At 49.6% G+C, this 27,719-nt stretch overlaps 1 protein-coding gene and 1 long non-coding RNA gene across 2 annotated transcripts in view; one reads left to right on the top strand and one right to left on the bottom strand.

The window, feature by feature from the left end:
* Positions 1–1,111: 1,111 nt before the first annotated feature.
* On the bottom strand, positions 1,112–5,008 carry LOC115916049. The gene is made up of 3 exons (XR_004061563.1): positions 4,953–5,008; positions 4,613–4,787; positions 1,112–1,173 (listed from the first exon to the last, which is right to left on the bottom strand). It is a non-coding gene; the product is annotated as an uncharacterized LOC115916049 (long non-coding RNA).
* Positions 5,009–5,490: 482 nt separating this feature from the next.
* The window catches only part of FUZ (fuzzy planar cell polarity protein), a gene marked incomplete at its 3' end in the record, with an annotated part of 38,802 nt that continues 16,573 nt past the window's right edge, over positions 5,491–27,719 (top strand). The window contains exons 1-7 of the mRNA XM_030969757.1: positions 5,491–5,839; positions 5,934–6,053; positions 6,489–6,573; positions 7,709–7,777; positions 8,594–8,704; positions 9,978–10,184; positions 13,993–14,155. Coding sequence (XP_030825617.1) covers positions 5,763–5,839; positions 5,934–6,053; positions 6,489–6,573; positions 7,709–7,777; positions 8,594–8,704; positions 9,978–10,184; positions 13,993–14,155 — 832 coding nt within the window. The remainder of the gene's footprint in view (positions 5,840–5,933; positions 6,054–6,488; positions 6,574–7,708; positions 7,778–8,593; positions 8,705–9,977; positions 10,185–13,992; positions 14,156–27,719) is intronic.

Here is a 27,719-nt window from a genome sequence, read left to right as displayed (position 1 = left end):
AACTGATTAAAATTAATTCAAAAATAATTAACATTTAATTAAAATTTAATTAAAATTAAATTAACATTTAATTAACATTTAATTAAAATTAAATTAAAATTAAATTAAAAAATTAAAATTATAATAAGTTCAATATAAAATATAATCGACCGTGTTGAACAGCACCAGGCTGTACTGGGTGCCTCCAAACTGGGCAAAATTCATTAAAATTAAATTAAAATTAAATTACAATTAAATTAAAATTAAATTAAAATTAAATTACAATTAAATTAAATTTTAATTAAAATTAAATTAAAATGAAATTAACTTAAATCAAAATTATAATAATTTAAATATAAAATATAATCGACCGTGTTGAACACCACCAGGCTGTACTGGGTGCCCCCAAACTCATTAAAATTAACACAAATGTAATTAAAATCAAATTAAAATACAATTAAAATACAATTAAAATACAATTAAAATTAAATTAAAATATAAATAAATGAAATTAAAATTGTAAATTAAATTAAATGTAAGATATAATCGACTGTGTTGAACACGACCAGGCTGTACTGGGTGCCTCCAAAATGATCAAATTAATTAATTAAAATATAATTAAATATCACTAAAATATAATTAGGATTAAATATAAACACAACCAGGCTGTACTGGGTGCCCCCAAACTGAAAGAAATGAAATATAAATATCATGAAATATAAAATTAAAAAATAAAATAACAACCGAGCTGTACCGGACACCCCCAAACTAGAGAAAATAAATATATAAAATATAAACAATCTAAAGTAAAAGAAAACAAAAGAAGTCAAAATAAAAATAACATCAATTAAAATAAAATAAAATAAAATATAAAACATAATTAAAAATAAAACAAACTACAAAATAAAAATATTAAAATGAAATGAAATGGAATGAAATGAAACGAAATGAAATAAAATGAAATGAAATGGAATAAAATGAAATGAAATGAATTGAAATAAAATAAAATAAAATGAAATGAAATGGAATAAAATGAAATGAAATGAAATGAAATAAAAATGAAATGAAATGAAATAAAATAAAATGAAATAAAATAAAATTAAATAAAATAAAATGAAATTAAAGGAATTCCCCCCACGGGCACTCACGTCTCCCCCGAAGTCGGTCTCGTCGGGGGGGCCCCCATTGAAATACCTGGGGAGAGATGGGGGGGGTTGGGGGGGATTTGGGGGGTCCTGGGGGGGTCCTGAGGGGATTTGGGGGGTCCTGGGGGGTCCTGAGGGGATTTGGGGGCATCTCCTGAGGGGTTTTGGGGGGTCTGGGGGTTTTGGGGGTCTGGATTTGGGAGGGGTCTTGAGGGGGTTTTTAGGGATTTTGAGGGGTTTTGGGGGGTCCTGAGGGGTTTTGGGGGGTCCTGAGGGAATTTGGGGGGGTCTTAAGGGGTTTTGGGGGGGTCCTGAGGGGTTTTGGGGGGGGTCTGGGGGGTCTTGAGGGGATTTGGGGGTCTTGAGTGGATTTGGGGGGTCCTGAGGGGATTTGGGGGGGAGGGGGTCTTGAGGTGATTTTGAGGGGTCCTGAGAGGATTTGGGGGTCCTGAGGGGATTTGGGGGGTCCTGAGGGGATTTGGGGGTCTTGAGGGGTTTTGGGGGGTCTTGAGGGGATTTGAGGGGTCCTGGGGGGGGTCTTGAGGGGATTTGGGGGGTCCTGAGGGGATTTGGGGGGGGTCCTGAGGGGTTTTGGGGGGTCCTGAGGGGATTTGGGGGTCTTGAGGGGTTTTGGGGGTCCTGAGGGGATTTGGGGGGTCCTGGGGGGTCTTGAGGGGTTTTGGGGGGTCCTGAGTGGATTTGGGGGTCCTGAGGGAATTTGGGGGGGTCCTGAGGGGGTCTTGGGGGGGGTTAAGGGGTTTTGGGGGGTCTTGAGTGGATTTGGGGGTCCTGGGGGTCTTGAGGGGATTTGGGGGTGTCCTGAGAGGATTTGGGGGGGGTCCTGAGGGGTTTTAGGGGTTTTGAGGGGTTTTGGGGGGTCCTGAGGGATTTGGGGGGGGGGTTTTTTGGGGGTCCTGAGGGGTTTTGGGGGGGTCTTAAGGGGTCTTGGGGGGTTTTGGGGGGTCCTGAGGGGATTTGGGGGGTCCTGAGGGAATTTGGGGGTCTTGAGGGGTTTTGGGGGGGTCTTGAGTGGATTTGGGGGTCCTGGGGAGGGTCTTGAGGGGTTTTGGGGGTCCTGAGTGGATTTGGGGGGTCCTGAAGGAATTTGGGGGGGTCTTGAGGGGTTTTGGGGGGTCCTGAGGGGATTTGGGGGGTCCTGGGGGGGTCTTGAGGTGATTTGGGGGGTCCTGAGGGAATTTGGGGGTCCTGGGGGGTTTTGGGGGGGTCCTGAGGGAATTTTGGGGGTCTTAAGGGGTCTTGAGGGGTTTTGGGGGTCCTGAGGGAATTTGGGGGGGGGTCCTGAAGGAATTTGGGGGGGTCTTAAGGAGGGGTTTTTTGGGGGTCCTGGGGGGATTTGGGGGGTCCTGGGGGATTTGGGGGTCTTAAGGGGGGTCTTGAGGGGTTTTGGGGGATCCTGAGTGGATTTGGGGGGTCCTGGGGAGTTGGAATTTGGGGGGTCCTGAGGGGTCCCAGTGAGGGATTTGGGGGGGTCCCATGAGGGGATTTGGGGGTCCTGAGGGGATTTGGGGGATTTTGAGGGGTTTTGGGGGATTTTGTGAGAAAATCTCAAAAATTTGGGGGTCCTGGGGGTCTTGAGGGGTTTTGGGGGGGTCCTGAGGACTTTGGGGGTCCTGAGGGAATTTGGGGGGGTCTTTTGAGGGGTTTTGGGGGGCGATTTTGAGGGGAAATTTTTTGAAGGGTCCTGGGGGTCCCAGGAGATTTGGGGGTCCTCCCAGGGGGATTTTGGGGGGTCCCTGAGGGGATTTGGGGGGTCCCCGAGGGAATTTGGGGGAGTCTTAAGGGGTTTTGGGGGGGTCCTGAGGGGATTTTTAAGGGTCCTGAGGGATTTTGGGGGGGTCCTGAGGGAATTTGGGGGTCTTAAGGGGTTTTGGGGGGTCCCGAGGGAATTTGGGGGGTCTTGAGGGGGTCTTGAGGTGATTTGGGAGGGTCTTGAGTGGATTTGAGGGGGGTCCTGGGGGGGATTTTCCAGTGATTTTGGGGGGTCATGATGAATTTGGGGGAAATGAGGGATTTATGGGGGAAATCCCGGCCATTTTGAGGGGGGGCGTTTAGGGAATTTGAGGGGTTTTTTTGGGGGTCCTGAAGGGATTTGGGGAGGGATTCCAACAATTTTGAGGAAATCCTAGAGAGTGAATTTTGGGGGTCCTGGGGATTTTCTGGGGGAAATCCTGGGGGATTTTGGGGGGTTGCTTAAGGGGGGGTCCCCGACAATGAGGGGTTTTTTGGGGGGGTGCCATTTTTGGGGGGTCCTGAGGGGATTTGGGGGGGTCCTGGGGAGTTCTGAGGGAGTCCCGGTAAGGGGGGAAATGGATTTTCTGGGGTCCCAGTGATTGATTTGAGGGGGGGTCCCGATGAGATTTGAGGGGAGGGGGTCCCGGATAATTTGAGGGAGGGGTCCCGATGATTTTGGGGAGGTTTTTTGGGGAAATCCCAGAGATTTTTGAGAGAAAATCTCAGAGATTTTGAAGGGAGATCCCGACGATTTTCTGAGGGGAAATCGCGGCCATTTTGAGGGGGGGGTCCCGATGACTTTGAGGGGCTAATTTGAGGAGGGGTCCCGTTAATTTGGGGAGGGGTCCCAGTGAGTTCTGAGAGGATTTTCCGGCGATTTTGAGGGAAAATCCCAAGAATTTTGAGGGGGGATTGCGACCATTTTGGGGAGATCCCGACAATTTTCTGAGGGGAAATCTCCGCCATTTTGAGGGGAGGGTCCTGATAATTTTGAGGGGGGGTCCCGATGATTGATTTGAGGGGGGGTCCTGCTTAATTTGAGGGGATTTTCCAGTAATTTTTGAGGGGAAATCATGATGATTTTCTGAGGAGAAATCCCGGCAATTTATGAGGGGAAATCCCGGCCATTTTGAGAAGGGGGCGTCCCGATAATTTGGGGAGGGGTCCCGATAATTTTGGTGAGGAGTCTCGGTTAATTTGAGGAGAGGTCCCGATGATTTTGAGGGGAAACCCCAGAGATTTTTAAGAGAAAATCCCAGGAATTTTGAAGGGAGATCCCCATAATTTTCTGAGGGGAAATCCCAGAGATTTTGAGGGGGGATTGCGGCCATTTTGAGGGGGGGTCCCGATGACTTTGAGGGGCTAATTTGAGGAGGGGTCCCGTTAATTTGAGGAAGGGTCCCAGTGAGTTCTGAGAGGATTTTCCAGCGATTTTGAGGGAAAATCCCAAGAATTTTTGAGGGGGGATTGCAGCAATTTTGAGGAGGGGTCCCGATAATTTTCTGAGGGGAAATCGCGGCCATTTTGAGGGGGGGGGAGTCTCGATAATTTTGGGGAGGGGTCCCGGATAATTTTGAGGGGAAATCCCAGAGATTTGGAGGAGATTTCCCGCCAATTTTTTGAGAGAAAATCCCACTGATTTTGAGAGGAAATCCCGGCCATTTTGAGGGGCGCTCCCGGTTAATTTGAGGGGGGGGTTCCGTTAATTTGGGGAGGGGTCTCTGCCCCAATCTCACTCGATGGCGGGCAGCAGGTAATGCTTGCGCAGTGCCTCGAAGTAAGGCCCGAGGTTGGCGGTGCCCTCGATGACGAACACGACATCGGCCACCATGGCGGGGGGCGCGGGGGGCTCCAGCGCGGGCACCACCATCGCCCCTCACGGAAGGGGAGGGATCCGGGGGGGCTCCGGTCCTGCGGAGGGACATTGAGGAGATCCCAGATTCATTTCACACCCGAAACGGAAATTTTCCCTCAGAAACACAAAATTTCCACCAAAAGATTTCCAATTTTATCCCCCAAAACCCCAAAAATCCACCCAGGGCCCCCCCGTGCCCCCAGCCCGCCCCGAGTCGGTACCGGCCGCTGCTCCCGCCGGACCGGAAGTGGGAAAGCCGGAAGTGGTTCCCTTCGCGTCCGCAAAGAGCGGCGCATGCGCTGAAAAGAGGGAAACACGCGTCGCCGTGGTAACGGAGACGCGGAGCCAATCAGAAGCGAGGAGGAAACCACGCCCCCCTCCGGCCTCGCTGTTGCCGCGGCAACCGCGCTTGGACCAACCGCGTTCCAGAGAAAGCCACGCCCCTAAAAATGGTTGCCGCAGCAACCACGCCTGGACCAATCGCGTTGCAAAGCCACGCCCCTTCCGCGGTTGCCGCAGCAACCGCGCTTGGACCAATCGCATTCCGGAGAAAGCCACGCCCCTTTCCGCCGTTGCCGCGACAACCGCGCTTGGGCCAATCGCGTTCCAGACAAAGCCCCGCCCTTTCCGGCGTTGCCGTGGCAACCGCGGCGCTCCCGTGGTGCACCGCGCGGCCATGGCGGCCACGGGCGGGAACTGAGCGCAGGCCGCGGGGCCGGGGAGGGGCGGGGCCTGAAAGGGGCGGGGTTTGAGGGCTTAAAAGGGGCGGGGCTAAAAGGGGGTGTGGCTCTGAGTGTGGGGGCTCAAAAGGTGTGGGTGTGGCACTTTGTGGGCGTGGCTTAAAGTGAGGGGCGTGGTTATATAAGTGGGCGCTGGGGGCGGGGCTTATGTTGGGTGTGGGCGGGGCCAAGTGTGGGTTCGGAAGGGGCGTGGTCATTGTGAGTAGGCGTGGCTTGTAATAGGATTGAGGGCGTGGCTTATCGCAAAGTGGGCGTGGTTTGGAAGCAAAGGGGGCGTGTCCATGCTGGAGGATGACATCACCCCCTGCCTGGTGGGCGTGGCCACAGCCAGCGGCCTCCCCCTGTTCTGCCGCCCGCCCCGCCCACAGGTGAGACCACGCCCCCTTTAAGCCACACCCACACCGAGGCTCCTCCCCTTTCCCTATGACCTCTGACCTCTTGGCCCCGCCCCCTGGCTCTCAGCTGCCGTTCTCATTGGTCGGGGCCCTGCACGGGGTTCAGCTCTTCGGGGCGGCCGGGGGGCGAGCTTCGGGAGGCGGCCACGCCCACTGCGCACCTGGCCTGGGCCGGCTACGGGAACAGGTGAGGGGGAAATCAGGGGTCATGGGGGGGTCAGGGGTCATGGAGGGGTCACAGGGTCATGGGGTCATGGGGAGGTCATTTGGGGGTTATTTGAGTTCATGGATGGGTCAGGGGGTCACTGAGGGGTCACTGGGGGTCATGGAGGGGTCATGGGGAGGTCAGGGGGTCATGAAGGGGTCACCATGAGATCATGGGGTCACAGGGTCACACTGGGGTCACGGAGAGGTCATGGGGTCATTTTGTGGTCACAGAGGGGTCAGGGGTCACGTGGTGGTCATGCTGGGGTCATGTTGGGGTCAGGGGTCACATGGGGGTCTGGGGTCACATGGGGGTCGCACTGGGGTCACGTTGGGGTCAGGGGTCACATGGGGGTCGCACTGGGGTCACGTTGGGGTCAGGGGTCACTCTGAGGTCACGCCCTCTCCCCTCCCCCAGCCTGACCCTGGTCGCTCTCAGCCCCTCCCCCGGCCCCGCTGGCCCCGCCCTCACCCGGATCCTCCAATCAGCGCTCGGCACCTTGGTGAGTGACACAGAGCAGTGCAAACCAGTACAGACCAGTACAGACCAGTACAGACCAGTACAGACCAGTACAGACCAGTGCAAACCAGTGCAAACCAGTACAGACCAGTACAGACCAGTACAGACCAGTACAGACCAGTACAGACCAGTGCAAACCAGTGCAAACCAGTACAGACCAGTACAGACCAGTGCAGACCAGTACAGACCAGTGCAAACCAGTACAGACCAGTACAGACCAGTGCAGACCAGTACAGACCAGTGCAGACCAGTGCAAACCAGTACAGACCAGTACAGACCAGTACAGACCAGTACAGACCAGTGCAAACCAGTACAGACCAGTGCAAACCAGTACAGACCAGTACAGACCAGTGCAAACCAGTGCAAACCAGTACAGACCAGTGCAGACCAGTACAGACCAGTGCAAACCAGTACAGACCAGTGCAAACCAGTACAGACCAGTGCAAACCAGTACAGACCAGTCCCATTCCCAGTCCCTCCCAGTCCATCCCAGTCCATCCCAGTTTCCCCAGGTGCTGGTGCTGGGGCAGGAGGAGCTGCTGCCCCATTCCCAGTATATCCCAGTACACCCCAGTTTATCCCAGTCCCTCCCAGTGCCCCTCTCCCCCATTCCCAGTGCTCCCATTGCCCCCCAGCCCCATTCCCAGTCCATCCCAGTTTATCCCAGTATATCCCAGCCCCATTCCCAGTACATCCCAGTCCCTCCCAGTTCATTCCCAGTACATCCCAGTCCCTCCCAGTCCATCCCAGCCCCATTCCCAGTTACCCCAGTCCATCCCAGTCCATCCCAGTCCCATCCCAGTATATCCCAGTTCATTCCCAGTCCCTCCCAGTCCCTCCCAGTCCATCCCAGTCCATCCCAGTCCCTCCCAGTTCATTCCCAGTACATCCCAGTCCCTCCCAGTACATCCCAGTTCATTCCCAGTCCCTCCCAGTCCCTCCCAGTTCATTCCCAGTACATCCCAGTCCCTCCCAGTCCATCCCAGCCCCATTCCCAGTTACCCCAGTCCATCCCAGTCCATCCCAGTCCCATCCCAGTATATCCCAGTTCATTCCCAGTCCATCCCAGTCCATCCCAGTCCCTCCCAGTCCCTCCCAGTCCATCCCAGTTTCCCCAGGTGCTGGTGCTGGGCCAGGAGGAGCTGCTGCCCGTCCGCAACGTGGAGAGGCTGAAACGGGACCTGAGGGTGAACTGGGATGGACTGGGATGGACTGGGAATGAACTGGGAGGGACTGGGAATGAACTGGGAGGGACTGGGAGGGACTGGGATGGACTGGGATGGACTGGGATGGACTGGGAGGGACTGGGGGGGACTGGGGGGAGGGATGGACTGGGACTGGGAGGATGGGGGACTGGGATGGGCTGGACTGGGACTGGGAGGGACTGGGAGGGACTGGGATGGACTGGGAGGGAATGAACTGGGAATGAACTGGGAGGGACTGGGATGGGACTGGGGGATGGACTGGGAGGGACTGGGGGGAATGGGAACTGGGAGGGACTGGGAGGGACTGGGATGGACTGGGAATGAAGTGGGAATGGGGCTGGGAGGGACTGGGATGAACTGGGAGGGACTGGGAGGGACTGGGAATGAACTGGGAATGGGGCTGGGAATGGGGGGGGATTTTGGGGAGGGACCTCGGCCCTCCCCCAGGGCTGTTTTGGGGGATTTTTGGGGGATTTTGGGGTTTTGGGGTTTTTGGGGTCCCTGACTGCCCCCCCCCAGGGCAGTTTTGGGGATTTTGGGGTTTTTGGGGGTTTTTTGGGGGTCCCATGTGACCCCTTTGCCCCTCCCTCAGGGCTGTTTTGGGGGGGGATTTTGGGGTTTTTTGAGGGTGATTTTGGGGGTTTTTGGGGGTCCCTGACCCCTCGGCCCCTCCCCCAGGGCTGTTTTGGGGATTTTGGGGGGGATTTTGGGGGTCCCTGACCCCTCGGCCCCTCCTCCAGGGCAGTTTTGGGGGATTTTGGGGTTTTTGGGGGTCCCTGACCTCGGCCCCTCCCCCAGGGCTGTTTTCCCCTCCTGGATTCGCTGCTGAAGCCCCGGGGTGGGGGGGGGTGGGGGATGGGCGGCCCCTGCTGGCCCCTCCCCCCCGGGACCCCCAGGGAGGCGCTGCAGGTGAGAGACCCCCCCCAAAAATAACCCCCAAAATAACCCGGGGACCCCCAAAAATCCCCCCAAAATAACCCTGGGACCCCCAAAAACCTCCCCAAATACAGCTGGGGACCCCCAAAATCCAACGGGGACCCCCAAAAATACCCCCCAAAATAACCCTGGGACCCCCAAAAACCTCCCCAATACAGCTGGGACCCACAAAATCCAACGGGGAACCCCAAAAATCCCCTCAAAATAGAGATGGGACCCCCAAAAACAACCCCAAAATAACCCTGGGACCCCCAAAAATGACCCTGGGACCCCCAAAAATGACCCTGGGACCCCCAAAATTCCAAAATAACCCTGGGACCCCCAAAAACCTCCCCAAATACAGCTGGGACCCCCAAAATTCACCCCAGGACCCCCAAAATGCCCCCAAATTTAACCTAGGACCCAAAAAATCAACCTGGGACCCCCAAAATCCACCCCAAAATACAACGGGGACCCCCAAATCCACTCTGGGACCCCCAAAATCTCCTCTGGAACCCCCAAAATACCCCCAGCACCCCCAAATCCACTCTGGGACCCCCAAATCTCCCTGGGACCCCCAAATCCACTCCCAGGACCCCCAAAATCCCCCTCAAGTCAACCTGAGACCCCCAAAATCAAACTGGGACCCCCAAAATCTCCCCAAAATCCACTCTGGGACCCCCAAAATCCCTCCCAAGATCCCCCCAGGATCCCAATTCCACCCCAAAAACCTCCTGGGACCCCCAAATCTCCCCCAAATTCACCCCCGGGACCCCCAAATCTCCCCAAAACCACCCAAAAATTCCCCGGGACCCCCAAACTCCTTCCTGAGACCCCCAAAATCAACGCAGGACCCCCCAAAACCCCCAGAATACAGCTGGGAAACCCAAAACCAGCCCCAAAATGCAACCGGGACCCCCCCAAATCCCCCCTCGAGACCCCCAAAATCCGCCCCAAAATCCACTCTGGGACCCCAAAATCCACCCCAAAACTCCCCCTGGGACCCCCAAAATCCCCCCCAAAATCCACTCTGGGACCCCCAAAATCCATCCCAAAACTCCCCTAGGACCCCCAAAATCCAGCCCAAAATCCACTCTGGGACCCCCAAAATCCACTCTGGGACCCCCAAAATCCACTCTGCGACCCCCAAAATCCACTCTGGGACCCCCAAAATCCACCCCCTGATCCCCAAATCCCCCAGACCCAAAACGCCCCAAACTGGGGGTGAACCCCCCCAAAATCGCCTTTGTTCCCCGCCCCCCCCCAGGAGCGGCTGCAGCGCTTCGCGGGCGCGGCCCTGACGGACCTGGGCTGCGTGCTGTGCGGAGGGGGCGTGGCCTGGATCGGCACCGCCCACTGGGAGGCGTTGCCCGAGGATGACTCCGCCCACCTGCGCGCGCTGCTGGCGCCGCCCCCCGGGGTGGGCGTGGCCGCGCGGGACGTGCCGGTGTTCCTGCCCAATAGCAGCCCGAAGGTGAGGTCACGTGATGGAGGGGAAGAATTAAGCCTGAAATGACGCCGAAATTAACGGCCGAATTAACCCTAAAATAACCTCAGAATTACCCCGAAATTACTCCCAAATTACCCCAAAATAGCTCCAAACTGACCCCAAACTGACCCTAAAATGGCCCCAAAATTACCCCCAATTAACCCTAAAATAGCCCCAAAATTACCCTAAAATAACCCCAAAATTACCCCAAACTGACCCCAAAATAGCCCCAAAAATTACCCGAAACTGACCCTATAATTACCCAAAAATGACCCCAAAATTACCCCAAATTCACCCTAAAATGGCCCCAAAATTACCGTAAAATAACCCCAAAATTATCCCAAACTGACCCTTAAATAACCCCAAAATTACCCCAAATTGACCCTAAAATAACCCCAAAATTACCTCCAAATAACCCCAAATTAACCCAAAAATAACCCCCAAAATGACCCCAAATTAACCCCAAAATTAACCGCCAAATTGACCCTAAAAAACCCCCAAAATTACCCCAAACTGACCCTAAAATTACCCGAAAATTAGCCCAAATTCACCCTAAAATAACCCCAAAATTACCCCTAAAATTATCCCTAAAATTATCCCAAAATAACCCCAAAATGACCCCAAATTGACCCTAAAAATAACCCCAAGCTGACCCCAAATTAACCCTAAAATAACCCTAAAATTATCCCAAAATTACCCCAAACTAACCCTAAAATAGCCTGCAAATTACCTCAAAGTAACCCTAAAATAACCCCAAAATTACCTCAAAATTACCTCAAAATAACCCCAAATTAACCCCAAATTAACCCAAAAATAGCCCCAAAAATGCCCCCAAATTAACCCCAAAATTAACCCCCAAATGACCCCAAATTAACCCCAAAATAACCCCAAAATGACTCCAAACTGACCCTAAAATAACCCAAAAATGGCCCCAAAATGACCCCAAATTAACCCAAAAATAGCCCCAAAATTACTCCAAATTGACTCTAAAATAGCCCCAAATTAACCCTAAAATAGCCCCAAAGTGACCCTTAAATAACCCCAAAATTACCCCAAACTGACCCTAAAATAGCCCCAAAAATGACCCCAAAATGACCTCAAATTACCCCAAGTTCATCCTAAAAGAACCCAAAAATAACCCCCAAATTACCCCAAATTAACCCCCAAATTACCCCAAATTTAACCGAAAATAACCCCAAAATTTCCACAAAATTATCCCAAGCTGACCCTAAAATAGCCCCAAACTTACCCCAAATATAACCTAAAATAACCCCCAAATTACTCCAAATTCACCCTAAAATAGCCCCAAACTGACCCTGAAATAACCCCAAAATTACCCTGAAATAACCCCAAATTAACCCCAAAAATTACCCCAAACTGACCCTATAATTACCCAAAAATGACCCCAAAATTACCCCAAATTCACCCTAAAATAACCCCAAAATTACCCCTAAAATTATCCCAAAATAACCCCAAAATGACCCCAAATTGACCCTAAAAATAACCCCAAGCTGACCCCAAATTAACCCCAAAATAACCCTAAAATTATCCCAAAATTACCCCAAACTAACCCTAAAATAGCCTGAAAATTACCCCAAAGTAACCCTAAAATAACCCCAAAATTACCTCAAAATTACCTCAAAATGCCCCCAAATTAACCCCAAATTAACCCAAAAATAGCCCCAAAAATGCCCCCAAATTAACCCCAAAATTAACCCCCAAATGACCCCAAATTAACCCTAAAATAACCCCAAAATGACTCCAAACTGACCCTAAAATAACCCAAAAATGGCCCCAAAATGACCCCAAATTAACCCAAAAATAGCCCCAAAATGACTCCAAAGTGACCCTAAAATAGCCCCAAATTCACCCTAAAATAGCCCCAAAGTGACCCTTAAATAACCCCAAAATTACCCCAAATTGACTCTAAAATTACCCAAAAATGACCCCAAACTTACCTCAAATTACCCCAAATTAACCCTAAAAAAAACCCCAAAAAAACCCTAAAAAACCCCAGAATTACCCCAAATTTTACCCTAAAATAGCCCCAAACTGACCCTAAAATAGCCCCAAAAATGACCCCAAAATGACCCCAAATTAACCCTAAAATACCCCAAAATTACCCTGAAATGACCCCAAATTACCCCATACTGACCCTAAAATAACCCCAAAATTATTCCAAAATTACCCCAAATTAACCCTAAAATAACCCCAAATTTACCCCAAAATTCTTCTAAAATTAGCCCCAAAATTACCCCAAATTAACCCTAAAACAACCCCAAAATTACTTCAAATTTAACCTAAAATAACCCCAAAATTATTCCAAAATTACCCCAAATTAACCCTAAAATAACCCCAAAATTACCCCCAAATTATTCTAAAATTTGCCCCAAAATTACCCTCAATTAACCCTAAAATAGCCCCAAAACTGACCCCAAAAAATTTAAAAATTACCCCAAATTAACCCCAAAAAAATAACCCCAAAAATTTAACCTAAAATTAACCCCAAAATTACCCCAAATTAACCCCAAAAATAACCCCAAATTACCCCAAATTTAACCTAAAATAAACCCCAAATTACCCCAAATTTAACCTAAAATACCCAAAGTTTTATTTTAGGGGACATGGGGCTGCTTTGAGGACATTTAGACCTGCACCCGGGACATTTGGGAACATTTGAGACCCCAAACCCGATTAGGGAAACCCCAAACCTGACCCTCGAGACATTGGGGGACATTTTGGATTTTGAGACAGTGGGACATTTTGGGGACGTGGGGACATTTGGGGATTGGGGTTTGACTGGGGACATTTGAAGTTTAGGGACATTTAGGGACATTGGAGACATTGGGAATTAGGGACATTGTCCCCCCAGGATTTTGGTTTGTTAGAAAGGAACGATTTTGGGCACGTGGGGACATTTGGGACATTGGGGATTGGGGACATTGGAGTTTTAGGACATTTAGAACACTAGGTATTTGCGTTTTGGGAACATTGAGAACATTTGGAAACATTTGGGTTTAGGGACATTGGGACTTTGAGAACATTTGGGGACATTGGGGACATTTTGGGATTTTAGAGACATTTTGGGATTTTTTAGGGACATTAGGGGACATCATTGGGGTACAGGGGGACATCATTTGGGACACTGGGATTCTAAGGGACTGTGGGGCTGTGGGGATGTACTTGAGAAACATGAGTAACGGTGGGGACAGTGGGGTACAGGGGACATTGGGGCACAAGTGGGGGTCCTAGATTGTCATAGCGAAGGTGTCCCTAAGGTGATACCATGTGTGCGTGAGTGTCCTGAATGTCACCTGAGTGTCTCACCTGTCCCAGGTGTGCCAATAGCCGCTGGCAATGGGATTCTGACACCATTCACACCATGGGGCGGGACTGGGGGTCCCCTGAGTGTCCCTGGAGTGTCACCTGGGTGTCCCTGGGTGTCACCTGAGGTGTCCCTGGGTGTCCCCATGTGTCACCTGGGGTCTCACCTGTGCCAGGTGTGCGATGTACACTGGCCAATGGGATTCTGACACCATTCACACCATGGGGCATGGGCTGGGGGGGTCCCTGAGTGTCACCTGTGTCACATGAGGGGTTATCAGGATGTCACCTGAGGTGTCCCCCATGTGTCACCTGGAGTGTCTCTGTGTCCCGGGTGTGCTGATGTCCCAGCTGATAGCGAGTTCGAGTCCATCCGCACTGTGGAGACTGGGGGTCCTTGGTGTCCTGGGTGTCACCTGAGTGTCCCTAGGTGTCCCCATGTGTCACCTGAGTGTCACCACTGTGCCAGGTGTGCGATATCCCCGATGACCAATGGGATTCGAGTCCATCACTTCCGTGGATCCCTGGGGCACCGAGGGTCGGCGGAGGTTCCGAGGCTGACCTCGAGCTGGGGCACATGGCGGTGCAATGGTGGCTGGCGTGCCTTGAGGACGAAGCACTACCATGCTCAGGTACTGGGAGCACTTTGGGGCACTGGGAGCTGACTTTTTAGTGAGGGCACATTGTTGAATTTTTGAGGGGTGTAAATTCAATTTTGGGTGCTTAGGCTGAACTTTGAGAGTCACAAACTGAATTTTTGGCCTTCGTGCTGCATACCATCACATAAACTTCAGCCAGTGCCTCAACCCCAATTTAACCAACTTCAGTACATCCTCCCACCCTCCCCTAGCTTATTTTAAATTTTTCTCCCCAAACCCAGAGCATACTGGACCATACAGCCTCAACCTACTGCTTGCAGTGCGGGGGCAGTACCTGTCCTTCCTCACGTGCCCTCTGGCTGGCAGCCGAGGCAGCAGCTGAGGGGCCTGTTGGGCTGGCCCCCGGGGTCCCCTGGAGAATTTGAGAGCTGGAAGGGCTGGCGCTAGGGCGCAGTGTTCCTCAAAATGAAGGCGTTGAGTACCTGAGCATGGGATTTGTGCTGAGAAGCGGCGTACACATTTCGCGTTCTAGACCTCGATTGCATTCTGCCTCCATCTTGTGCCTCTCCTCTCATCCCTCCTCCTGGCCCGGGAAAAAGAAGCCGGGGAAAAGGCTGAGGGAAAGAGGCGGGGAAGAGGCGGGGAAAGAGGCGGGGAAAATGTGAGGTAGGCTGAGGGGCCGAGGCAGTGAGGAGGAGGCTGTGAGGGGAGGTGAGGATCCCCATCCCTAAAAAGGTCATGAGGGGAAACCCCTAAATCCCTAAAAATTCAAGGGAACCTCCTAAATCCTAAATTCATGAGGTGAGACACCTTCAATCCGAAATTGGCGAGGCATGGTCCCTCTGAACCCCAAGTTCATGAGGAGAATCCCCTAAATCTTAAAATCAGGTGAAAATCCTCATCCACAATTGATGAGGGGTGGAGCCCCTGAACTAAAATTCAGAGGGAAAACCCTAAATCCTAAAATCCATGGTGAGGAGGACACCTAAGTCCTAAAATTCAGGAGGGAAGATCCTCTAAACCCTAAAATTCCAGAAGAGGAGATGCCTAAATCCTAAAATTCCAGAGGGTGGGGATCCTCTAGTCCTAAGAATTCAGGAAGGTGGGATCCCCAAATCTAAAATTCATGAGGGGTAGGACCCTGAACCCCCAAAGAGGCCAGGGAGGAGCCCCAGCCCCCAAATCTGACTGAGAAGAGGAGGGACCCGAGGGTGGGATGAGGATGAACCCCAATAACCAAAGCTGGGGGCCCCAGACTTTGGTGAGATGACCGAGCACTTTGAATTCTCGGGTCAGGGGAGAAAAACCCAATGGAAAATGGGGAAGCGCCTGAACCCCAAAATCCCAAAATGGGGAGCTGTTAGCCCCCAAATCAGAGGACCTACGTGAGGAAAGAGGAGGACTATGTGAGAATTTAGGGGGACCTCCCATCCCCACAATTTAATGCCCAGAAGGGGGCTGGGGGAGGAGGGATTTGGGGGGTGTTGGGGCTGCGGGCACCCGAGATTTTTAGTGGGAGTGCAGTAGGATTGAGGGCTCTGTTTTTTGGAGGGCCCCCAAAATGGAATGTGAAACTGGGTATCCCGTGTGTTTGGTGTGGTGTGAGGACCCGAAACTGATGAAACCACCACAAAAAGTGACCCACTGGTACAAGTTGAATAAATACCATCTAAAAAATAGAGACGAACACAAAAGGTGATCCAAAACCAGTCCAAATCCTCTGAACTAACCTGATCCTGCAGGATCCCCAAGGCCCTAGGGAGGATCTTTGAGGAAAATGAGGCAAATCTGGGCTTAAAATCCTTGAAATGTGCTGGAAAAAGTCGAGGGCTGGGAGTTCCCAATGAGGTTTTGAGAGTTCCCAGAGTAGTTTAGGTTTATTTTGGGGATTCCCGGGGATTTAAGGGTTTTCTAGAGGAGGGTTTGCCAGGACACTGCCACTGCCCTCACGATTCAAAATGGCGGCGCCTCCTGCTTGCGAAGGCGGGAAACCTTCACTTCCGGCCTCGCCCCCGTAAAGGCGGTGAGCCAATCAGGGAGTCGTGAAAGGGGGCGGGACTATAGCACTCAACAAATCAGGAAGGCGCGACAACGGGGCGGAGCGAAATAACAGGGCAGATCAGGCGAGGGCTGGGCGACAAAGGAAACCGACCAATCAGAACAGAGAGTGCGGCAGAAGAGGAGGGCGGTGCGGCTTGCGGTGCTCAAGTGCGGCCTGGGTCAGCTCCGGCCCCGGTGCCGCCGCGCCGCCGCCATGAACATCCTTCCGAAGAAATCGTGGCATGTGCGGGAACAGGACAATGTAGCGCGCGTGCGGCGGCGGGACGAGCGGCGGCCGAGGTGGAACGGAGAAGCAGGACGCGCGCGCGCTGCGGAAGCGGAGCAGGGAGGCAGTGCTGAGGAGGGAACGGACGGGGGGAGGGTTGGGGGTAGGGATGGGAAGGGGCGTGGCCTTGATTGCACAGGAGCGAATCCCAGCATGAGCAGTTTTAGATATATTATAGAAGTAAGGGGCGTGGTTCCAGCGTGATTTGCCATGAACCATTTTTTGTTGACTCGGGGAAATGGACTGGGCTAAAAAGTTTTTGGGAGGCAAAAACAAATTCAGGGGCGTAAAGAATTTCGGGAGGGCAGAATAAATAGGGGCGGGTTAAAAGTCTGTGGGATCAGATTTGGGGATAAGAGTACCAGGAGGAATAAATTTGGGCGGGTTGGGGTGGAAAAGCTCTGTGGGGAGGGGATATTGGGAGAATTTGGGGCGCGGGAGGTACAGGGGTGCCCAGGCCTCTTTGCCCAGGTGCACTGAGCTCCTGCAGGCGGGCACCCGGTCAGGGGTCGCAGCCCCTCCCCCGGCCCCGTGCTGTTCCCGCACCCCGAGGGCCCCGAGCGGCTGAGGCTGAAAAAGGCAGGTGAGGGAGGGGTGTGGGGAGACCCCCTCAAAATATCCCACCTCAGAGTGAGGAGTGGAAATAGGATCTGGGGAAAAAAGGGGTTTGGAGGGATCCCCAGGTGGAGTTTCCACCCTCAGGAGAATGAAGGGGTGAAAATGGGGGCGGTTTTGGGAAAAAGGGATTTTTGGGGAATTTGGGAGAAAACTGAGGGATTTGGTATAGTGGGTGTTGCCTGAATCCCCCTCCCCAATTTCCCTCAGGATCAGTGAAGGTGGAGGGTTGGCTCAGTGGCATTTGTGTGGAAATGGGAGGATTTTTTGATGGAAAAGGGAGGAATTTGGGTATAGAAAGGAGGAATTTGGGTGGGAAAAGGGGAAATTAGGAGAAGGGGTGAGATTTTCAGCCGGGGGTCGCCTGAATCCCCTCCCATTTCTCCCTCAGGAGGCGGCCCGAGGAGATTGGAGGGGTGGAAAATGGCAGGATTTGGGTGGGAAATGCATTTGTGTACTGGGGAAAGAATTGGAGAATTTTGAGGTGAAAAAGCAGGAATTTAGTGTGGGGTATTTTCACCTGGGGGGACTAAATCCCCTCCCCCAATAATTTCCCACTCAGGAGCAGGGCCGGGTGGGGGTGGGGATGGAAAATGGCGGCATTTGTGGGAGAAAATTTGTGTTGGAAAAGTGTGTGGAAAAGTGGAAATCTGGGTGAAAAAGGGGAAACTGGGAAAAGGGGAATTTTCAGCCGGGGGTGGTCCTTACTGAATCCCCTCCCAATTTTCCCCCTCAGGATTGGCAGGAGATTGGAGGGTGGGGATGGAAAATGGCGGCATTTGTGGGAAAAAAGGGAAATTTATTGGGGGGAAAAGGGAAATTTATGTGGGAGAAAGGGAAATTTGTGTGGGAGAAGGTGGAATTTTGGAATTTGGGAATAAAGGAAGGAATTTTCACTGGGGGAGGTCTTACCCCAAATCCCCCTCCCAATTTTTCCCCCCTCAGGAGTGGCTGGTGGAGGGTGGGGTTGAAAACAGGCATTTGTGTGGGAAAGGGTGGGATTTGGATGGAAGCGGTGGTGGGTATAAAGCAATTTAGATGGGAAAGGAGAATTTGGGAATGAAGGAGGTGTTTTTGGCATAGGGGGTCAGCTGAATCCCTCCCAATTTCCCCTCAGGAACAGTGGAGAGATTGGAGGGTGGGGTTTGAAAATGGCAGCATTTCTGTGGGAAAAAGGGGACATTTATTGTGGAAAAATGCAAATTTTGAGTGAAAAAGCAGGAGGTGAGGAAAAGCTGCAGGATTTTCACTCTGGAGGACTAGTCCCCCTCCCCAATTTCCCCCCCTCAGGAGCGGTGGGAGATTGGAGGATTGGGTATGAAAAATGTAAGCACTTGTGTGGGAAATGGGAGAGGTAGGTGTAAAATCAGGAATTTATTAAAAACCGAGTTTTCTACGGGGGTCTCTATGAATCCCTCTGTTCCCCTCAGGAACAGTGGGCGGTGGAAGAGGGTGGAAAGCCAAACCTTGGCAGGAATGGGAAATTTGTGTGGGAAAAAGGAGAATTTTGAGTATAGAAATCAGAATTTGATGAAAGCAGTTTTTCACTGGGAGGGTCTCACCTTGAATCCCCACTCCCAATTTCCCCCCAAGGCATGAGGCAGGCCCTGGGGGTCCTGACCTGGGCAGAAGCGGCCTGTGAGCCTGCCTGGTACCTGCAGCCCCAGCTGGGGAGGTCCCGGGAGGTGCAGGGCGCAAGAGCGTGCTAGACCCGCTGCAGGGCATGAGGAAGGAGCTGCACCGAGCCCCCAGCCACAAACCCCCAGCCTCGGCAACAGAAGCCCCCGGAGAGAGCGGGGCAGGAAGGAGTGAGTGGTTGAGTAGTGCTTAATTAATATAGATTCATCGCATTTTCCATTACGTTAGTGCTGCCATGAATATCCTTCCCCTCTTAGTACCTCCCTTAATTAGTGAGTGTGCGTTGGTATTTACTTAACCCTGTGGCCCCAATGAGGCATTTGACCCACTGGAATTAGTGCCCTAATTGTACCTAGTACCCCAGTGCTTTACCTCTAATTGTATCCCTAATTGGCAAGCAGTACCATAATTGGTATAATCACCCCTTATCAACAACAGTACCTAATTAACAAATTATCTTTAATTGCTCCTATACCATTTGTCCCCAACTAACCATAGTACCCTAATTAACCCCTTAATACACCTAATTAGCAGTTACCCCTGTTGACCCATGGTACCCCATGGTAACTACTGAATTGCTCTGTTGCTAATTATCTCTGATTGCCCCAGCGAACCACTTGGTATACAGTGGCAACAATACCTAATTGCTTATGATTGCCCTAATTAACCCTTGGTGCCTAATTAGCCTTAGTACCCTAATTAACCACCTAATTACCCATGTATCTCAATTACCCCCATGATTAACCACTTAGTACTTCTATTGCTAATTATCTCTAATTACCCCAACTAACCACTGAATTGCCCCTATAATTATCTCTAATGACCCCCAACTAACCACTTAGTACCCTAATTGTCTCTAGTACCCCAACTAACCACCCTAGTACCCCTAAGGTAACCTCTCAATTACACCTCTCATTGTATAACTCCCCTAGTGTAATAAGCCCATTAGCGACCAGCCGTTCCCCGTGCAGCTCCCAGGGAGGCTAATTAGCATGAGTACTGGCTGCAGGCTGTGAGGCCTGCGGCGGCTTGGCGCTTGGCCTTGGGGGAGGCGGCGGGAGGCGGGCAGGAGAACTGCTCGAGGGGGGGCTTCTGGCGGGAGCAGCCTTGAGGACCCCAGGGCCCGAGACCCCGGGACCCCGGCGGCAGCGGCCTACAACAACCAGTTCCACCAGCGGCTGTACGGGGGCCACAAGTTCAACTGAGAGCCGAGAAATCCCACCTGGGACACCCCAAATTCACTTGGAACATCCCAGATTCACCTGGAATTACTGATGGACAGTTCCACTCGCTGGCAACACTGAGGGGGGCACGGGCTTCAACTGGTGAGGCTCCACCTGGAACCCCCAGGATTCATGGAACATCCTGGAATCCGGCAATGGACAGTTCCACCACAGCGGCTGTACTTGAGGGGGCACAAAGTTCAACTGAGAGCCAATCCACCTGGGACACCCAAATTCACCCAGGAATTCCCAAATTCACTTGGAGCATCCCAGAATCGGCAATGGACAGTTCCACCGCTGGCTGGCACGGGGGGAACACAAGAAGAGTTCAACTGAGGCAATCACCTGGAATTCCCAGAATTCCTTGGAACATCCCAGATTCACCCTGGAATTACTGATGGACAGTTCCACCAGCGGCTGGCAACTTGCGGGGGACAAAGTTCAACTGAGGCAATCCACCTGGAACCCCAGAATTCACTTAGAACATCCCAGATTCCTGGAATTATTGATGGACAGTTCCACCCCCGCGGCTGTACGCGAGGGGGCACAAAGTTCAACACTGAGAGCCCGAAATCACCTGGAACCCCAGGATTCACTTGGAACATGCCCCAAAGTGCATGGAACATTCCCCAGGGAATCGGCAATGGACAGTTCCATCCCGGGGCTGGTACAAAGTTCAAGTGAGCCCCGAAAATCCAGCTGGAACAGCCCAGAATTCACTTGGAACTTCCAGATTACACTTGGGCATCCCCAGAATCGGCAATGGACAGTTCCACCCGCGGCACAGCGCGGGGGAACACAAAGTTAACTGAGCTTGAAATCCACCTGGAATTCCCAAATTCACTTGGAACATCCCAGATTCTACAGAATTACTGATGGACAGTTCCACCGCTGGCTGGCACGGGGGACAAAGTTCAACTGAGCCCGAAATCCACCTGGAACCCCCCAGAATTCACTTGGGAATATCCCCAGAGATCGGCAATGGACGGTTCCATCCCCAACCTGGGGGGCACACAGGGGTGCCCCCAAATTCACCTGAGAGCCCCAAACCCCCCTCAAATCTTCAATGGACGGTTCCATCCCAAACTGGGCAGGGAACCCCAAATCCCCAGGAACCCCAAATACCCCAGTGCCCCCCTCCCCCAAGGCAATGGAACCTCCCAGTCCCTCTTAGAACCCCCTTGGTGGAACAAACCCAGTAGAATTTGGGGGGATTGATCAACCTGAAATTCTGAGGGAAAGAAGATTTTTGAGGGGAGGAAGCTTCCGAAAGAGGTACAGGGGTCAAAGAAGATTTTGGGAGTGGGAACCCAAAAATCCCCTCCCCACAACGACCTCTGATATAAAACTATTTATTCATAAATATTTTCCAAATGAAAATAACTTTTCTGAAAATATCTTCAACTGCTTGGGATGGGAGATGGCAAAACCCCAAACCCCGGAAGACTAAAAAGAAACCAAAAACCCCAAAACCAAAAAAAAAAAAAAACCCCCAAAATCCCATTTTTAACCCCCTCCCCACCCCAAAAACAACAGCACCGGGAGGGGAAATTTGGGAGTAATTAGGAGAATTTGGGGCTGTGGTTGGTTCTGACCCCCAGGGCATGCAGGGGGCTACAGGAAGAATTTTGGGAGTTTTCTGGGAGAAATTTGGGGTTTTGAGAGGATTTGGGGTTTGGGGTGCCCCTCGCAAGGTCTCGGTCCTCCAGGTATAGGTACTGAGTGAATCCCTTCCTTCTTTAGCTGCCCCACTTCTCGTAGTCGAAGTAAATGTAAGTGCCACAAATGGAAATTTCGGAGGGTAAAGGGTCAGGGGACCCAGAAATCAACAGAGGACCCCAAAAACCCCCCCAACCCCAAAAAAAAACCCGTGAAAGTAAGTTTAGGCGGGGATTTTAGGGCATTTTGGGGATTTTAGGGAATTTTTTTTATTTTGGGGGATTTTTGGGATTTTAAAGGGATTTTTGATTTTTGGGGGTTTGGGGCACAGGGGACCCAAAAGCCCAACCCCAAAAACCCGTGGCTCGGTTAGGGTGGAGATTTTAGGGCATTTTGGGGGATTTAGGGGAAAATTTTTGGATTTTAGGGGGGATTTTTTTATTTTAGGAAAAATTTGGGGATTTTAGGGGAATTTTGAGATTTTGGGGTGCAAGGAATTTGGGAGAACCCAAAACCAAAGAGGACTGAAAACCCAACCCAAAACCCGTGAAAATCGGATTCGTGAGGAGATTTTGGGGCATTTTGGGGATTTTTGAGAAACTTTTGCCCCCAAATTGGGATGTTGTTTTTGTAGAATTTTGGGTGAAGGGTAGAATTTTGGAATTTTGAAGTCTGGGATAGAAATTCAGAATTTGGAGTGGGATGGTTTTGTGACTCTATCCTAAAAACATCATTAAAAATTCAATTTTAATCGATTTAAATCCATTAAAAGGTAGGATTTTGAAGCCATTTTAAGGCCGATTTATTGAGTTTTTGCTTTAAAATCGAATTTTGGGGAATTTAGAATTTGGGGAGTCTGACCTGCAATTTCGTCCGTGATGGTTTTGGGCTCCTCGTTACTCTGAACCACATCATGTACTTGATAGGCATACATTGTACTTCAGGGCCTTGTATGGTACTGAGCCTTGGTGCCTAAAAGCGTAAATTCACCCCAAAAATCCATGGAACTGCCTTTGACGGCCCCAAAACACAAACATTTCAGTTAGGAGGGATGTTCTGAAATTTTACCCCAAAATAGCTGAATTTTCCCCTCAAAAATGAATTTATACTGAATTTGCAAAAAATCAGAATTTAGTCTGAATTTTCCCCTCAAATCGAAATTTATTCTAATTTTTACCAAAAATCAGGATTTAGTCTGAATTTTCCCCCCAAAAATCAAATTTGTCTGAATTTTTGCAAAAATTGAATTTATTCTCAATTTTCACACAAAATTGGGTATTCTGAATTTTATCCCCAAAAAACTGGATTTTTTTCTGAATTTTAGCTTAAAAAGATAGAATTTATTCTGAATTTTACCCAAAATGAATTTATTCTGAATTTTCTAAAAATCAGAAATTTATTCTAATTTTGCTTAAAAGTAGGAATTTATTCTAGATTTTCCTTAAAAATAGAATTTATTCTGAATTTTCCCCAAAAACTGGAATTTATTCTGAATTTTCCCAAAAAGCTGGAATTTATTCTGAATTTTCACCCAAAAAGTGGAATTCATTCACAATTTTTACCAGAAATTGGAATTTATTCTGAATTTAACTTAAAAATTGGAATTTATTCTGAATTTTCACCCCAAAAATTGGAATTTATTCTGAATTTTTAAGCCCAAAAAAATCAGAATTTATTCTGAATTTTCACCAAAAAATCGAATTTATTCTAGTTTTCCTTAAAATCGAGATTTGTCTGAATTTTCCCCAAAAACTGGAATTTATTCTGAATTTTCACCCCAAAATTGGAATTCATTCTGATTTTACCCAAAAATTGGAATTTATTCTGAATTTTCACCCAAAAATCAGAATTTATTCACAATTTTCACCAAAAAATGAATTTATTCTGGGTACAGCCCCCAAAATTCTCAATTTTCCCCACAAAAAAACTAGATTTGTGTGAATTTCACAAATATTCTAGAATTTAATCTGAATTTTACCTCCAAAAATCACCCAAAAATTCTGATTTTTATTTTTGATACAGTTTTTGGTGCTTTTTTGGGTTTTTAGATTTTTTGGGGATTTTTGGAATCTTTGGTTTTGGGGGTATTCACAGGAATTTTGGGTGGATCTGGGGGGTTGGGGCAGTTTGTGCATTTACAAGAGGTTTTGATTTTTGGGGTGGACTTTGGGATTTTTGGTCCCAGGATTTTGGGCTGAACTCCCGGAGTTTTGGGGTGAATTCCAGGGATTTTGGGGGAAATTCTCAGGAATTTTGGGAGTAGATGGATCTGGGGGATATTTAGAGGGGGACTTTGGGGCAATTTTGGGGTTTTGGGTTTTGAATTCCCGGGATTTTGGGGTAAATTCCGGGGTTTTGGGGCAGTTTTTGGAGATTGCATTTTGGGTGAATTTTGTGGGGATTTTTGGGATTTTTTGAATTTCAGAGTTTTGGGGTGAACTGCCGAGTTTTTGGGGTGAATTCAGGGATTTTAGAACTTGATTTAGAAGGGGTTAATTTTTGGGGGGATTTTTGGGGATTTTGGGATTTTGAATTCCCAGGGTTTTGGTGGTCTCGGGATTTTGGGGTGGTGGGTGAATTTAAGGTGAGCCTGGCCCAGGGTTTTGGGATTTTTACCTTTGAATTCCCAGGGTTTTGGGGTGAATTCGGGGATTTTTTGGGGTGAATTTGGGGGATTTGGTGCCTCAGGGAGTAGAAGATGAAGAGAGGCTCTGGAGAGCAGATTCTGGGCATTTTGGGGTGGTCTCAGGAATTTTTGGGGTGGTACGGGGATTTTTGATTTTGAATTCCCAGGATTTTGGTGTAAGTCTCGGGATTTTTGGGGTGGTGGGGGATTTTGTGGGGAGTTTTGGGATTTTGGGTTCCCAGGATTTTGGGGTGAACTGCCGGAGTTTTTGGGGTGAAATTTTGGGTGGATCTGGGGGATATTTAGGGGGACTTTGGGGGCGAATTTGGGGTTTTTGGAGTTTTGAATTCCCAGAATTTTGGTGTAGTGAATTCCCTGGGATTTTTGGGGTGAATTCTCTGGATTTTGGGGGCTGATTTTGGGGGTGAATTTTTGGGGGATTTTTGGAGTTTTTGAATGCCCAGGATTTTGGTGTAGAATTCTCTGGGATTTTTGGGCCGAAGTCTCTGGGATTTTTGGAAGGGTGAATTCTAGGAATTTTGGTGTAGAATTCCAGGGATTTTTCCCAGGGTGAATTCCGGGGATTTTGGGTGTGGTCTCTGGGATTTTGGGATTTTACCCCCAATTCCCAGGATTTTTGGTGTAAATTCCTATAGGGATTTTTGGGCTGAATTCAGGGATTTTTGGTGTAAATTCTCGAATTTTTAGTGCTGAATTCCTACCGGGATTTTTGGGCTGGGTGGTGATTTTGGAGAATTCAAAGGATTTTTGGTGTAAATTCTCGAGTTTTGGTAGCAATTCTGGGATTTTGGGGTGATTTTGGCCGAATTCGTGGATTTGGGTACCTCAGGTAGTAGAAGATGAAGAAGAGAGGGTCTCGGTGCTCAAGCTGGTAGAACTCCAGAGTGTCAGTGGGGGGCAGCTGGTGGTGAGGTGGGGCAGGAGTTGCGGGGCAGGTGCACACAGGGGGGCAAACAGCGTCGGGTCCAAGCGGCCCAAAAAGCGAGGGCAACTTGACCCAAAAAACAGCAAAACAGAGCAAAAAGCAGGCAAAAATAGCCAAAACAAAGCAAAAGCAGCGGGCAACGGGCAAAAACCAGCCAAAAGCAGGCACTTGGGCAAAAATGGCCAAAAACAGCATGGGCAAAAGCGGGCAAAAAGCAGGGCCAAAAATGGCATGGCCAAAAGCGAGACAGCAGTAAAAACAGGCAAAAGCTTGACCAAAAATGGGCAAAAAGCAGTAAAATGGGCAAAAATATGGCCAAAAAATGGGCAAAAGCAGGTAAGCAGACACTTGACCAAAAAGCAGGGTAAAAAGCAGTAAAAAGCAGGCAAAAATGGCCAAAATGAACAGATAAAAAAAATGGGCAAAATGGCCAAAAGCGGGCAAAATAGCCCAAAAATAGGCAAAAATAGGCAAAAGCAGGCAAAATGGCCAAAAAACGGGTAAAATAGGTAAAATAGCCCAAAACGGCGGGCAAAAAACGGGCAAAAAATGGCCAAAATGGGCAAAACGGGCAAAATGGCAAAAACCGGCTAAACCGGGCAAAAATAATCAACAACGGGCAAAAATGGGCAAAAACGGGCAAATGGGCAAAAAGCGGGCAAAAAGGTAAAAGCTTGGGGCAAAAAATGGCCAAAAGCGGGCAAAAAACCGAAAAAACTAGGGGAACAGGCTGGGATTTAAGAAATGATATGAGGCCAAGAAGTGACCAAAAAACGCCAAAAATTCACATTTCACTGCTCTGAAACCCCAAAAACCCCAAAAACCCCTAGGTCCCCCAAATCCCCACCCAGGACCCCAGTGCAGGGCCACAGGGGTACACAGATTTTTAGGAATATTCCCACCTGACCCTCTCAGAACCCCAGATGGAACAGAGTGACCAAAAAACTAAGAATTCTACATTTAGGGTAGCAGAAATCCCAAAACCCCAAAACCACAAGGCCCAAAATCCCTCCACCCAGGACCCCCCAGAGAATTTCCGGGAATTTTTTAGGAATTTGAGAATTTTAGGGAATAATTCCCACCTGATCCTCTGATTAGGACCCCGGGTGGGCATGTGGGGGCAGGGACTGCACTTGAACCACCTAAAACCCCCCAAAATCCCACCCGGGACCCCCAGAATTTTTGAGTTTGGGAAGTTTGTAGAATTTGGGACCAATTCACTGACCCTCTCAGGGCCTAGCGTGGAACAAAAGTGATTAAAAAAACCCCAAAATTCACATTTCACTGCTCACAGAAATTACACAAAAAACCCCAAAACCCCTGAGGCCCCCCCATCCCACCCAGAACCCCCAGAATTTCCAATTTTAGAATTTCAGGGAATTTTACCAGAGCCCAATCCAGCACAGTCTCACCAGGGTGGGGCAGTGCGGCATGTGAACTGCCAATGCCAAAAAGCAATTTCACTCTGAAACCTCTAAATCTCCCCAAAAATCCCACCGGGACCCAAATTTGAGAATTTTGAGAATTTGAGACAATTCCCACTGACCTCTCAGAACCCAAAAGCAGCGGAACAAAAAGTGATTAAAAGAAACCCAAAATTCAGATTTAACTGCTAAAAATCCCCAAAAATCCAAAAAATCACTATAGCCCCCAAATCCCACCCCGGGAGCCCAGAATTTCGAGATTTTGGAATTTCGGGAATTTTAGGGCCCAATTGCCACCCTGACCTCTCAAGAACCCCAAAGCGTGGAATAAAAGTATTGAAAAATCACAAATTTCACATTTCTGCATTTCAACCCCAAGTATAGAGCCCCTCAAGGCCCCCAATTTAGAATTTTGGGAATTTCGAGAATTTCAGGGCCCAATCGCACCTGATCCTCTAGAGGTGAGACGGGTGCAGCATGTGGTGCCAAAAATGCCAACTAATTCCTCTGAAACCTCCTACATCTCCCCAAAATCCCACCCGGGACCCCAAATTTCTAAAATTTTTGGGAATTTGAGACCAATTCCCACCTGACCCTCTCAGGAGCCAAAGCGTGGAACAAAAGTGATTAAAAAGAAACCCAAAAATTCAGATTTAGCACAAAATCCCCAAAAATCCAAAAAATCCCACTATAGCCCCCAAATCCCACCCGGGGAGCCCCAGAATTTTGGGAATTTTGGGAATTTCGGAATTTTTAGGGAGCCCAGTGCCACCTGACCCTCTCCAGAACCCAAAGCGTGGAATAAAAGTGATGAAAATCCCTGAAAATTCACATTTCACTGCATTTTCAACCCCCAAATCTCACTGCAAACCCCCTCAAACCCCCAGAATTTGGGGAATTTTTGGGAATTTCCGAGAATTTCAGGGGCCCAATCGCACCTGATCTCTCGGTGGGGCCGAGATTAGCGGCATGTGGCCAAAATGCCAACCTCTGCCAAACCTCTAAAATCTCCCAAAAATCCCACCCAGGACCCCAGAATTTCGGGGAATTTTTGGAATTTGGACCAATTCCCACTGACCCTCTCAGAACCCAAAGCATTGGAACAAAAGTGATTAAAAAACCCAAAATTCATTTGACTGC

This window comes from Camarhynchus parvulus, unplaced genomic scaffold (genome assembly GCF_901933205.1).
Source record: "Camarhynchus parvulus unplaced genomic scaffold, STF_HiC, whole genome shotgun sequence".
NCBI classification, from domain to species: Eukaryota; Metazoa; Chordata; class Aves; order Passeriformes; family Thraupidae; genus Camarhynchus; species Camarhynchus parvulus.
The sequence above is the reverse complement of the archived record's forward strand: the minus strand, read 5'-3'. Positions and strand labels throughout refer to the sequence as shown.